Source organism: Monomorium pharaonis, chromosome 9 (assembly GCF_013373865.1).
Source record: "Monomorium pharaonis isolate MP-MQ-018 chromosome 9, ASM1337386v2, whole genome shotgun sequence".
NCBI lineage: Eukaryota > Metazoa > Arthropoda > Insecta > Hymenoptera > Formicidae > Monomorium > Monomorium pharaonis.
In genome coordinates this window covers 12,046,515-12,060,806 of record NC_050475.1, presented here as the reverse complement: position 1 = coordinate 12,060,806, position 14,292 = coordinate 12,046,515, and the positions used below count along the sequence as shown (strand labels likewise).

The window sequence follows — 14,292 nt, the reverse complement described above, 5'->3', positions numbered from 1 at the left end:
TCCGAGCTGCGGGTAAATTCTAAGTTCAATTGCGAAATAATTGAAATTCTCTAAGTTCGAATAGTAAGGTACGGAAATATTCTAACAAGGGAACGGACAGAACTGTCCCTCACCGATTTTAATGAGCTTCGGATATGTTATAGAACATAAGAAAATATTAGACCCATATTTTTTTTTATCTGCGTATCTCGACATTTAGGGGTTGAAACCACCCCTCGAAAATAACGCATTTTTTCGTTTTTTGCGAATATCTTTGAAAATATAAGGTTTATGAAAAAATGTTCTATACGAAAGTTTTATGGCATTTTATACTCTTTACAACAGTATATTTATATTTTTTAAAAATTTCAAATTTTTTAATTTAACCCACCCTTCATCCCTTTTTTTCAACATTTTAAAAATTTTGTAAGGACAAAAATTAAAGAGCATTAAAAGCCGAATCCACCCATATATAATAACATATGGGTTCCATCATTCTCAATTATTAGCAAAACGAGATAGTAATCTCGCGCTATAGGTGCTGCGCTAGAAGTAGTGTTGCATTATTTCTTTAGTCGCGTCACACTCAATAACTGCCTCTTCTGCGTATATTTTTATATTAAAACATAAAAATGGATTAATCTTAATTATATAATACGCAACGTATTACACGATATAAAGCATAAATGCATATATATAACAAAAGTAGCATATATATACGTATGTGCCTACGTACATTTTCATTGTTACAAATGCGAATATAAATTAATATTAAGCAAAATATTTTTTAACATTTAAAACTGCAAATACAATATAACAAAATATATAATATCAAGAGAAAAATATAAAACATAAACTGCAATAACTATTTGCATAATTATATTATTTACACTATATGCACGTAGCACGCTCTGATAATAAAGATAATGTAAGTATATAAGTATATAATTTAATTTAATTTGAAGTTTGAAAATACATTTATACGGATGTATATATACATTTTGCATACGACACGGACAAATAACTTTAATATCAGTGTTGATAGAGGGACCGGTTGTTTTCGCGCAAGCACATCACGTGAGGCTTCAATAAAATATCCATTAGTAATAGGAAGGAGATCTTTGATCGTACATCTTGCACACGACGTATAAATATAGTAACAGTGATAGACGGATCGGTTGTTCTCGCGCAGGCGAGAGGCTTCAATAAAGTATCTATTAGTAATAGGAAGGAGATGATGCTTTATTGAAGCCTCACGCCTGCGCGAGAACAACCGATCCGTCTATCACTGTTACTATATTTATACGTTGTCGTGTGCAAGATGTACGATCAAAGATCTCCTTCCTATTACTAATAGATATTTTTTTGAAGCCTCACGTGATGCACTTACGCGAAAACAACCGGTCCCTCTATCAACACTGATATTAAAGTTATTTGTCCGTGTCGTATGCAAAATGTATATATACATCCGTATAAATGTATTTTCAAACTTCAAATTAAATTAAATTATATACTTATATACTTATATTATCTTTATTATCAGAGCGTGCTACGTGCATATAGTGTAAATAATATAATTATGCAAATAGTTATTGCAGTTTATGTTTTATATTTTTCTCTTGATATTATATATTTTGTTATATTGTATTTGCAGTTTTAAATGTTAAAAAATATTTTGCTTCATATTAATTTATATTCGCATTTGTAACAATGAAAATGTACGTAGGCACATACGTATATATATGCTACTTTTGTTATATATATGCATTTATGCTTTATATCGTGTAATACGTTGCGTATTATATAATTAAGATTAATCCATTTTTATGTTTTAATATAAAAATATACGCAGAAGAGGCAGTTATTGAGTGTGACGCGACTAAAGAAATAACGCAACACTACTTCTAGCGCAGCACCTATAGCGCGAGATTACTATCTCGTTTTGCTAATAATTGAGAATGATGGAACCCATATGTTATTATATATGGGTGGATTCGGCTTTTAATGCTCTTTAATTTTTGTCCTTACAAAATTTTTAAAATGTTGAAAAAAAGGGATGGGGGGTGGGTTAAATTAAAAAATTTGAAATTTTTAAAAAATATAAATATACTGTTGTAAAGAGTATAAAATGCCATAAAACTTTCGTATAGAACATTTTTTCATAAACCTTATAGTTTCAAAGATATTCGCAAAAAACGAAAAAATGCGTTATTTTCGAGGGGTGGTTTCAACCCCTAAATGTCGAGATACGCAGATAAAAAAAAATATGGGTCTAATATTTTCTTATGTTCTACAACATATCCGAAGCTCATTAAAATCGGTGAGGGACAGTTCTGTCCGTTCCCTTGTAAGTTCAATCGCGAAATAATTGAATTTTTCTAAGTTCGAGAATTGTTACGGAGTACGTCTAACGACCTTTCGGCGCGAGACAAAGAGGCAAAATCTCATATTTCGCCCGAAAATCGCAGCTTATATACCCGTAACCGTTCGGTAAAGAACGCGGAAAGAGGAGCAATAAATCATCTAATGCTTGTCACTTAATTTTATAATTAGTTAATTATCGTGTTTGATTTTGTGGTCATCAGATGAAGTTTTGCCCTCTTATTCACATTTTCTAGTCGCAGGGCGCGCAACTATTCTTCTAATCACTCGCATTCCTTAATTGAGTTTTTTTAAACGGAGTTGAGGAGAGGAGATTCCTGTACCACGGAGGTACAGCGTGCTCCTTCTCGTGTTCGGAACTCGTTTTCTTAGTTAATTAATTGAGGGCGTCCGACCCTTACTGCCCTAACCCAAATGGTCCCGTGCGAGTGTAAATGCACCGGCGCTGGCGGGAGCGTAAGTTTGCTTCCTATCCAAGGAGTAATTAACGAATTGAATTAATTAATCGATATGCGCGATTACTGTTAATGATTCGAAATCGAGGCGCCTCAGGGGGGAGCTGGCTAGGGGGAGGATCACTCCCCTTTTTGAGTTTTTATGTTATCTGATGTGGCTCATTAGTAATAGGCGTTTTTAATTAACGCATGCGCGCCGCCAAAGCGGGCCACATTCTCGCAGTGCGTGATTGCCCGGGCCCGGCACCGAGAGCGCGTGAATCCGCCGGCGTTCGGTTACCGTGGCAACGTGTCATCGCAAGGCGCGATCTTTGCCTAAATCGTGACGGCCGGCGCGAATAATCGGCCGGACGTAACAATAGTATTTAAAAAACATTTTAAAAAGCATTTCTAAAAACGTTAAAAATAATGAAATAAGTTCTTTTTTAAATTAAAAAAATGTTTTTTTTTAATGTTTGGACAATACTTTTTTAACATTTAATAAATATTTGTTTTAAAATTTAAGAAAATGTTTTTTTGCCATTTAGTAAATGATTTTTTAAATATTTACTAAACATATTTACAACAAAAGCAAAAAATTGATTGCAATATTAAATAATTTTGATAAATTCAACGTAACCTCATCAATCTAGTAACTTTCTACGATAATTTTGTAAAGGGGAGAAGACTATACATGTTTCAGCTAAGCCACAGTACCTGTTAGAACATATTTAATTTCTGCGCCTGAAAAAACGGTCACCCATCCAATGTCAAGCACTTCCGACGTTGCTTGACTTCGAAGATCATACGCATCCTAATGTTTCGTGATGATCCATGAATACTTTATGTTAATGCATACATATTTGTTATATATTATTTCAACAGATGTTGTCAGAAGGATGAAACATGTATAGTTAACTTATATTTTTATAAATAAATATAAAGTATTACAATTTTTTACTGATTTTCACATATGCAAAATAGTATGTGAAATATGAAAAGATCTATTTTTGCTCTGTTCGTATAAAAATAAAAAATAGATATTATTTCTTATAACTTTTGAGTTTTGTTAATATGCCATATTGTTTCAATAAGTGCAATGTTGTCTTAATCTCCACTTTCTTTATGTTCTAATGTTTCAATCTGTGCCTCAGAGGTTTTATTTATACGCTCTTGTGACTCTTTCATTACATAGATTCACTTCCTCTTTACACTTGATTTACGCTACATAATTAGTGAAACTTTCCAACCATAATTTAAATATTTTTTAAAATTTTATTCTAAACAACTTTCTAAATGCAAAATAATTATTACATAAACATTAAATAAATGTTACGTAAATATTATTTTAAACAATTTATTAAAATATTAATTAATAATAAATAAACATTAATTAAATATTATATAAATATTTGTCCTAAATCATTATAATTATTGTAACTTAAATATTAAATCAATATTAGATAAATAAATATAAAATATTATTTTAAATATTTTTTTAAAGATAAAATAAATACATAACATAAAAATAAACATTAAATAAATGTTATATAAATATTATTTTAAACGATTTATTAAACTGTTAAATTAATATTAAATAAATACAAATTAAACTTTATATAAATATATAAATATTTGTCCTAAATTATTATTTCAAATAATTAATCATTGTAACATAACTATTGTAACATAAATATTATATTAATTTTAAAAAAATATTTTTAAAGTACTACTTTAAATATTATTTTAAAGATGAAATTAATATTACATAAACATTAAATAAATAATGTTACGTAAATTTTATTTTAAACGATTTATTAAAATGTAAAGTCAATATATTAAATAAATATTAATTAAATACTATATAAATATTCGTCCTAAATCATTATTTTAAATAATTAATGATTGAAATATAAATATTAAATTAATATTAAATAAATATTTTTTTTAATTTTATTTTAAATATTTTCTTTAAGAGGATGCTAAAGCCGTGTGTTTTACTGACATTCTATATTTATCACTTAATTTCGAATTGAATTTACAGAATTGATAATCCTTTTACACTTTTAAAGTACGTACACAAATGAACCCAGGGACAATTAGATAAAGACCAAAAATGCAAAAAATTTTTTAAAGTTTATTTGTTCATAAAAATATTTGCTTCAAAATACAAGTTATGTAGCTTATACGTACAAATAAATGGTGTTCCCGGGTTCGGAATAGATTGAGGAATAAGATTATAATCGTCAAATTACGATTACAAGCCGTACAAAAAAGATATTTTAAAAATAAAAGCGCTTAAATGAATAAAATTTTTGATCACATAAATATGTTTTTTTACGGCTTGTAAACGTAATTTGACAAATATAGTCTTATTCCTTTTATTCCAAACTGCGAGACACCATTTATTTGTAAGTATAAGCTATATAACTTGTATTTTAAAGCAAATTTTTTCATGAACAAGGATAAATAATGACTCTGCATTATCGACCTCAATCAAGTTTGATGGGCAGTTCAGCATCCTCTTAATATAAAATAAATATTAAATAAATATTGCGTAAATAATTTTCTTAAACTGTTATTTTTAATAAAAAATTAATTATTTTTAAATATTAAATGAACGTTAAATAAACATTTTATAAATATTTTTACTAAATTGTTATTTAAAATGAATAATTTATATAAAATAAATATTAAATAAATATTATTTGTACAATAAACATTAATAATGTAAAAATAATTAAAAATAAATATTTGAAAAACATTTAAAAAATATTGCTTGCTGATTGGGTACATGCCCACGTAGATAGAATATCACTGAACTGCATATACACGTAGATAGGTTTACATAGAATTAAATACGTACTTAGATAGAATACGATAAAGTCGCATATATACACACATAAAGTACCATAGTCACATACATACATGCTTTTATTTATATCGATAACAAATGTCATTTATGATAAGAACTTTTATTTTATCATAACATATTCTTATTAAGTTTTTATAGAAAAATAACTTTTATTATTATTACACGTTATAAAGTATATAAGATGAGAAAGATTAGTTAAGAAAGATCATACATAATAGATATGATAACATATATAAGATACAACTCGGTCTATGTAAAATTTTGTGTGATACGAAATATGTGATTCAAAATCACCATTGGAAATGATAACTAAAATTTTCTATCATAATTTATCTGTCATTTTAAGCAGGGTAATCACCTAACGACAACATTTGCTTTATACGAAAAATCTACAGTTTATATGTATAAACCCACACAGCACACTTTATCCTGAGGATATCCCAAATTATTCCAGACAGACGAAGGCGATTTTTGAATATCCCACGGATATTCCAATGAGTAGCACGCAGGAAATCCTATAAAAATATCTTAAAATATCGTAAAATATCTTAAGATATCATATGATATTCTATTAATATATTTCAATATCCCCAAAAATTATCCTACAATATTATAAGATATCATAAGATATTCTATTAATATCTTACGATATTCTATTACATCCAAATAATATTCCATCATATCTTTTATCTCTACAATTAATGGAACGTAAATCAAGTGTAAAGGGAAAGTGAATTATAACGTAATAAAAGAGTGACAAAAGCGTAAATTAAATCTTTAAGAAACGTAGATTAAAACAGAACATAAAAAAAATACACTTATCGAAACAATGTGGCATATATTAATAATACTAAAAAATTATAAAAAATGACATTGAAATATTTCTTTGATTTTATATGAACAGAGCAAAAACAGACTTTTTAATAGGTTATTCCACTATATGTTTGCATGCATATGTAAAAATGAATAAAAAAACTCTAAAACTTTATATTTATTTATAAAAATATAAGTTAACTATACATGTTTCATCCTTTTGACAACATCATCTATTGTAATGATCTATAACAAATATGTATGCATAAACAAGAAGTGTTCATGGATCATCACAAGGTGTCAGGATGCGTACGATTTTCGAAGTCAAGCAACGTCGGCGATGGTTGACACTTGGATGGGTGACCGTTTTTTCGGATACAGAGATTAAACATGCTTTAACAGATACGACTGTGGCTTGGTTGAAACATGTTGTATATTCTTCTTCCTCTTACAAAATTACCGTAGAAATAATTAGAATTTTCTATTTTTTGTTTGTTTTTTTAAATTCTTATGGCGAATTCAGTTGGGTGCACCAATGCGCCCTCGTTCAGTGTTTCGTATTCTGTTGCCTTGTATTTAGAATGGGAAAAACTAAACTGCACTAAACGAGGGCGCACTCAGTGCGCACTAGTGCGCACTGGTGCAATCCAACCGAATTCGTCATTAGAAACTCTTAAAAATAGTTGGAAATATTCAAAAAAATTTTTAATTAATCAGAATTTTCCATTTTTTAAATTTTTCCGAGAAACGTTTCAATTTTTATTAAAAAATCAGAACATTTATCAGAAATCCTGAAAAAAATCTAAAAAATTTTGACAAATTTTTTTACTACGGTATATTATGAATTACGATATCTCAGAAAATCCCTTGGACATCTTCTGGATATCGTTTGAGATATCTACAAGATGTCAAATCGGTGGACATTTGTGCATTCCTTCCTACACAGCACACTTTATCCTAGGGATGTCCCTAGAATGTCATTTTGGGATATCGCAATATTGTTGGATATCCGTGGACCGTCTGCGATATCCAAGGGATATCCAAGGCATGAACAAATGTCCACCGATTTGACATCCTGTAGATATCTCAAACGATATTCAGAGGATGTCCAAGGAATTTTCTGAGATATCGTAATATACCCTAGTGAAAAAATTTGTCAGAATTAAAAAAAATTTTTTCCAGATTTTTAATAAATATTCCGATTTTTTATAAGAATTGAAACGTTTCTCGGAAAAACTTTAAAAATGAAAAATTTTGATTAATTTAAAAAATTTTTGAATATTTTTAAGTATTTTTGAAAGTTTCTAAGAATTGAAAAAAATTTGAACAAAAAATAAAAAATTCTAATTATTTTTACGGTAATCTTGTAAGAGGAAGAAAACTATAACAACATGTTTCAGCCAAGCCACAATCGTACCCGTTAAAACATGTTTAATCTCTATATCTGAAAAAACGGTCACCCATCCAAGTGTCAACCATCCCCGACGTTGCTTGACTTCAAAGACCGTACGCATGCTAACGCCACGTGATAATCCATGAACACTTCTTGTCTATGCATATATATTTGTTATAGATCATTACAATAGATGTTATCAGAAGGATGAAATATGTATAGTTAACTTATATTTTTATGAATAAATATAAAGTTTTTAGTTTTATTTTAGTTTTTTATTTATTTTTACATATGCGTGCAAAATAGCATGTGGAATAACTTATTAAAAAGTTTGTTTTTGCTCTGTTTGTATAAAATCAAAAAAATTTTTTAATGTCATTTTTTATAATTTTTTAGTATTATTAATATATACCACATTTTTTCGATAAGTGTACTTTCTTTATGTTCTGTTTTAATTTACGTTTCTTAGAGATTTAATTAACGCTTTGTCACTCTTTTATTACATTATAATTCACTTTTCCTTTACACTTGATTTACGCTCTATTAATTGTAGAGATAAAAAATATGATAGGATATAATCTGGATGTAATAGGATATCGTAAGATGTTATAGAATATCTTACAATATCTTATAATATTTTAAGATATTTTTGAGAGATATCGAAATATATTAATGGGACATCATATGATATCTTAAGATATTTTACGATATTTAAAGATATTTTTGTAGGATATCCCAGGAGCTACTCATCGAGATACCCGTGGGATTGACTTCGTCTGTCTGGGATAATTTGGGATATCCTCAGAATAAAGTGTGCTGTGTGGGTTGAATATCCTTTGGATATCTGAGACGGTCCATGGATATCTAACGATATTGCGATATCCCAAAATGACATTCCAGGGACATCCCTAGGATAAAGTCTGCTGTGTGGGAAATAATCACGTCGCCCCCTAGAAAAAACTCTCAGGAATAATATCGTGCAATTAGAAATAAGATTAGAAGCCTAGAAAAAAAAATTCGCATTCCACAAATTGGAAAATAAAAAAACGAAAATTTAGGTTATAAATGCGTAAATAGTCGATAAGTAGAGCAATATAAAAAAATTGTTTTTGTTCTCAATATAAAATTCAATTCATAGATTGATATTAATATGTGTACTTTAATTTTGGAAAAGAATTTCTAAATCTGTACAAGAAATTCATATGAAATCTCATTAATGATGTACATGAATGACTCTACATTATCGACCTCGATCAAATTTCAAAGGCACTCCAGAACACTGAGAATACGAGAATTCGGTCGCCCCGACACCCGGGTGGCGTAGGACCTTGACCAGGGAGCGAAGTTGACCGTCATTTGCGAACGGTTACAACACATAATATACCATAAGTATAATTTCTATATAAACCCAGACAGCAAAGTTAAGGGCACTCAAAACAAAGCGAGCGCAAATCAAGTCACAATGCACACGATTTCGCACATATCTAGATAACCTAAACGTACCTGAGGTGTCATTAATCGAGCTGCGTCAGCGTCAGCAAAAATTTACGGAGAGTTGGCAAGCCTTCAACGACATTCAATCAAGCATCGAAGAAATCGAGATCAGCGAGGATCACCAGGAAAGTCATCAAGAAGAGAGAATGATATTTGAGACAAGATATTGCTCAATCGTGGTAAAACTGGAAACACTCATCGAGGAGAAACAAGATGCAAGGCGACCGGTAAATGAGATAGCGATCGATGGGTCACGGCAATCAGCAATTGGCTCGCAAAGAGGTAACATCACGAATGATTGTTTAAAGCTCCCTCGAATAAACTTACTAGAATTTACGGGTAAGTACGATGTTTGGATTCCATTCAAAAATATATTCACTACCATGATTCACGATCTCCCTACTCTTCCAAAGGTTCAGAAGATGCAATATCTTACTGCGGCATTAAAGGGAGAAGCTCGTGATGTGATTAGTTCATTCGTAACAGCTGATGACGGTTATGACGAGGCTTGGCAAACATTGAAGGAGAGGTACGACGATAATAGCCTAATTATTCAAAAGCATATTAAAGCAATGTTTGAACAGCCCGCTATGGCCAAGGAAAATCATTTAGCACTGCGAAAATTATTGGACAACGTCGTGAAGCATTTGCGTGCCTTAAAGGGTTTGAAACGACCAATAGAACACTGGGACGATCTGATAATATACCTCCTGACAAGCAAGTTGGATACGGTTACAAGTAAGGAATGGGAAACGTCCATCAAAAGGGGTGCAACACCAAGATTATCCGAGCTGACAGATTTTTTAGCTCAACGTTGCAGAGCATTGGAGGCGTCATCGCGTACGCATCAAAAGTTCGCGGCTTCAACAAACCAAAGCAAGTTCGAAAAGGGCAGAAGCATGTAGCAGCTCATGTAGCAACAACTAAAGTGATGTGTGCTTACTGCGGCAAGGCAGACCACTTCATTTTCAAATGCGACGACTTTGGTCAGCGTTGAACAGAGAATAAAGGAAGCGAGAACACGAAAACTATGCCTAAATTGTTTAAAGGCTGCAGCTCATCAAGCGAAGCAATGCACCTCAGGATCGTGTCAAAAGTGCAAAGGGTGGTATAATACATTACTACACCTGGAACAAACGTCAAAGGAATCAGAAGAGCCGGTCTCAAGAGGCGATGTGTCGAAAGGCAAGGAAACAGTGGTAGCTACTAGTGTGAATCATTCCACATTAACGCAGGAGCGCCAAGTACTCCTTGCAATGGCAATCGTCAATGGTATTGATAAGCAAGGTATACCAAGACCGCAACGAGCCTTGCTCGATGGCGGATCGCAATCTTTATTTATTACCACTGAATGCGTCAAGTCCCTCGGAATTAGACAGAAGCCTACACTTATTCCAATCATGGGATTAGATGGAACATCGACTCAAGCTCGCAGCCTGGCAAAAGTAACGCTACAATCCACAATAAACGGATTTCAAACAACTCTCGACTGTTTAGTAATTGATCGTATAGCCCAAGCTCTTCCATCCAAGCACATTGATTTGGGAGAGCTACTCATTCCGGAAGGCATAACACTAGCGGATCCCAACTTCAGCCATTCATCCAACATAGATTTATTAATTGGAGTGGAGATATTCTTGGATCTACTATGCATTGGTAAGATCAAGCTTGCGGAAGATCAGTTGGTCTGGCAAAAAACCTTGCTTGGATGGATTGTGTCGGGTAATTTTATGGCAAAAAATAGATACGTGAGAAGCACGAGGTGCAATCTAGCAATTGACACGCAGCTCAACGAAAACATGGCGCGGTTTTGGCAACTCGAGCACAACCTCCGGCAAAACGCACGAACTCCTGAAGAACGAATTTGTGAGAAGCACTTTATGGATACCTACACACGCAACGAACAAGGTCGATTCATCGTAATTCTACCAACCAAAAATGAGCAGATCCAAAATTTGAGAAATTCACGGGAAATAGCAATGCAGCAGTTTAGAAGACTAGAGCACCGGTTAGAAAGGAAACCGCATATCAAGAAGGAGTATACAGAATTCATGCGTGAATACATGCGACTTGGCCATATGAGGAAACTTCTATCTTGGGGCGCAAGGCCGCATTATTACTTACCGCATCATTGCGTAATAAAGGAAGCAAGCAGCACGACGCGTTTAAGAGTAGTGTTCAACGCATCCAGTAAAACAACCACAGGCGTATCCTTGAATGATATTCTGATGACAGGTCCAGTTGTTCAGCAAGACCTACTGTCAATACTTATCCGATTTTGCATTTTCAAGGTGGCTTTCGTTGCGGATATATCTAAAATGTACCGACAAGTACTCATCCACGAATCGCAAGTGCCCCTGCAACGCATCGTCTGGCGTGAGCATTCAGATAACGAAATCGAAACATATGAGCTACTAACGCTTACATATGGTACCGCTTCAGCTTCATTTCTAGCAACTAAAACAATCCAGCATTTAGCCGAGTTGAGAAAGAATAATTATCCAAAAGGGGCAGCTATTGTTATTAGAGACTTCTATGTCGACGATCTCATTTCAGGAGCTAACACCATAGAAGAGGCAAAACTTATTTGCGCTGAAGTCAATGATTTGTTGCAAGAAGGAGGATTTACATTACACAAGTGGGCATCAAACGATCAAGAGGTGCTGTCAGGCATATCAACTTCGTCCACGTCAAGCCATACATTAGAGTTACACAAGGGCGAAACAACTACGACGCTCGGTGTTAAATGGAATCCTAGCAAGGATGTCTTCCAATACGAAATTAACTTAGATTTCTCGAAGGAATATACTAAAAGGAGTATGTTGTCAAACATCGCCTCATTATTCGATCCACTGGGACTTTTAGCACCAGTGATAATAAAGGCAAAGATTATGATTCAAAGGTTGTGGAAATTGCAACTTAGCTGGGATGAATCATTACCATCTGACTGAGTGTTTATACTGAGACTTTATACTGAGTGGTCAGATTATCTTGTCAGAATTCAAGAGCTAAACGGCTTGAAAATATCTCGTGTAGTTGTTGACAAAACTTCGGATCTGAAGTTTTCGCTTCATGGTTTTTGCGATGCCAGCGAACTTGCATACGGAGCCTGCGTATATTTGCGTACTCACAGCTTCCAAGGAATTTGGCGTTCTCATCTGATGTGTGCTAAATCACGTGTAGCACCTGTTAAGATAATTTCAATTCCAAGGATCGAACTGTGCGGCTCTCAGTTGCTCGTACAACTCATGAGCAAAATAAAAGGTGCCCTAGAGATACCTGTCGAGGAAGTTTGTTATTGGACGGACTCATCCATCGTCTTTTATTGGATCAAGGCGTCAAACAAGAAGCTGCCAATTTTTGTTACACATAGGATTGGCGAGATTCAAGAATTAACTGCAGTCGAAGAATGGCAGCACGTAGGAACTAAAGAAAATCCCGCTGACCTAGTATCGCGCGGAGTTTTGCCAAGAGAATTGATTAATTCTCAACTGTGGTGGCACGGGCCCCCATGATTGCAGCATGATGAAATCGCTACGCATCCTTGCATAGCAAACATCAATGAAGAGTATCAAGTCGAAGATAATGAAGCTAAGATGATGGCTTCACTAAAGAGCGATAATCCATTTAACAAATTTTTCACGTACAACAGACTTATTCGCGTTACGGCTACTTGTCTCCGTTTCGCTAGCCTATGTAAAGGAAAAATGGAGCGAGGTCATCATGATCCTTTATCAGTTGACGAGTTGGAGCTAGCAAAGGAACGTTTGATCAAAAGGGAGCAGCGAATGGCGTTTGCGGAGGAGTTGAAGTCGCTAAAGATGGGCGAAACGGTCTCGAATAAAAGCGCTGTTAAGCATCTCAGTCCAATCTTGGATGGACACGGTTTAATGCGCGTAGGTGGCCGGCTGCACAATTCGGAGCTTCAGTATAGTGCAAAGCACCCAATCTTGATTTTACATCGTTTCAAATTTACCGAGCTCGTTATCGAGCATGAACATAAAAGAGTACTGCATGCAGGAGCGGAGGCGACTCTTGCTGCTGTGCGACTGGAATATTGGTCCACCAGGGCGCGCGGTGCTATCAGAAGACTGATCCACAGATGCATAACCTGCTTCAAGTCAAGGCCGCGAATTCCGGAGCAAATCATGGGAAACCTTCCAATGTGCCGTGTGACACCTTTTTGTTTATTCACTAGCACTGGCGTAGATTTCTGTGGATCGATATACGTGCGTGATGGAAGAAGAGGCAGCAAAAAGATCAAGGCCTACGTGGCGGTATTTGTATGCATGACTACGAAAGCGGTGCACTTGAAGATGGTCTCCGAGCTGACGACGGAAGCATTCTTAGGCGCCTTTAAGCGTTTCGTTGCCCGAAGGGGCAAGCCCGCAGACGTATTCTCGGACAACGGAACTAATTTCATCGGAGCCAGACGTGAGCTGGGGGAGCTGAGAAATTTTTTCAAAAACGAAGAGCATCAAAAGAGGTTGACTGAATTTGCTTCTACGAACAAAATCAGATGGCATTTCATACCTCCACGGGCCCCGCACTTCGGGGTGGGGAGGCTTCAGTCAAGTCCTTCAAGAGTCATTTTTACAAGGTGGCCTCGAACGCGGCGATGACATTCGAAGAGGCATCGACTCTCGCTGCCCAAATTGAAGCGATTCTCGAGGCCCTTATCTACATTATCCTCTGACCCAAACGACTTGAGCTATTTCAGCTCGGGCCATTTTCTAATAGAAAGTTCCTTGGTATCCTATCCAGAGCCAAACTTAATTGACCTTAAAACTAATCTACTTCCAGATGGCAACGACTTGAGCAAATTCGCCAGCATTTTTGGCGTAGATGGTCATCGGAGTATCTACTTCAGCTGCAGAGACGCTCCAAGTGGTATAAGCAAAGCAAAGAGTAACTTTGTATAG

At 34.1% G+C, this 14,292-nt stretch overlaps 1 protein-coding gene across 1 annotated transcript; it reads left to right on the top strand.

Annotated features, from left to right (window-relative positions):
• The first annotated feature begins 2,775 nt into the window (after positions 1-2,775).
• Positions 2,776-14,292, top strand: LOC105833274. The gene is made up of 6 exons (XM_036292478.1): positions 2,776-2,817; positions 9,289-10,271; positions 10,323-12,272; positions 12,369-12,819; positions 12,892-13,804; positions 14,174-14,292. The coding sequence occupies exons 1-6, from the start codon at positions 2,776-2,778 to the stop codon at positions 14,290-14,292; spliced, it is 4,458 nt and encodes a 1,485-aa protein (XP_036148371.1).

Excerpts from the sequence above, each read along its gene's own strand:
- LOC105833274 (XM_036292478.1), top strand. The coding sequence starts at position 2,776 with ATGGTCCCGTGCGAGTGTAAATGCACCGGCGCTGGCGGGAGC. Across the intron at positions 2,818-9,288 it reads GCACCGGCGCTGGCGGGAGC|ACAGCAAAGTTAAGGGCACT; the intron begins GTAAGTTTGCTT and ends ATATAAACCCAG. Across the intron at positions 12,273-12,368 it reads GCAAAGATTATGATTCAAAG|AATTCAAGAGCTAAACGGCT; the intron begins GTTGTGGAAATT and ends TTATCTTGTCAG.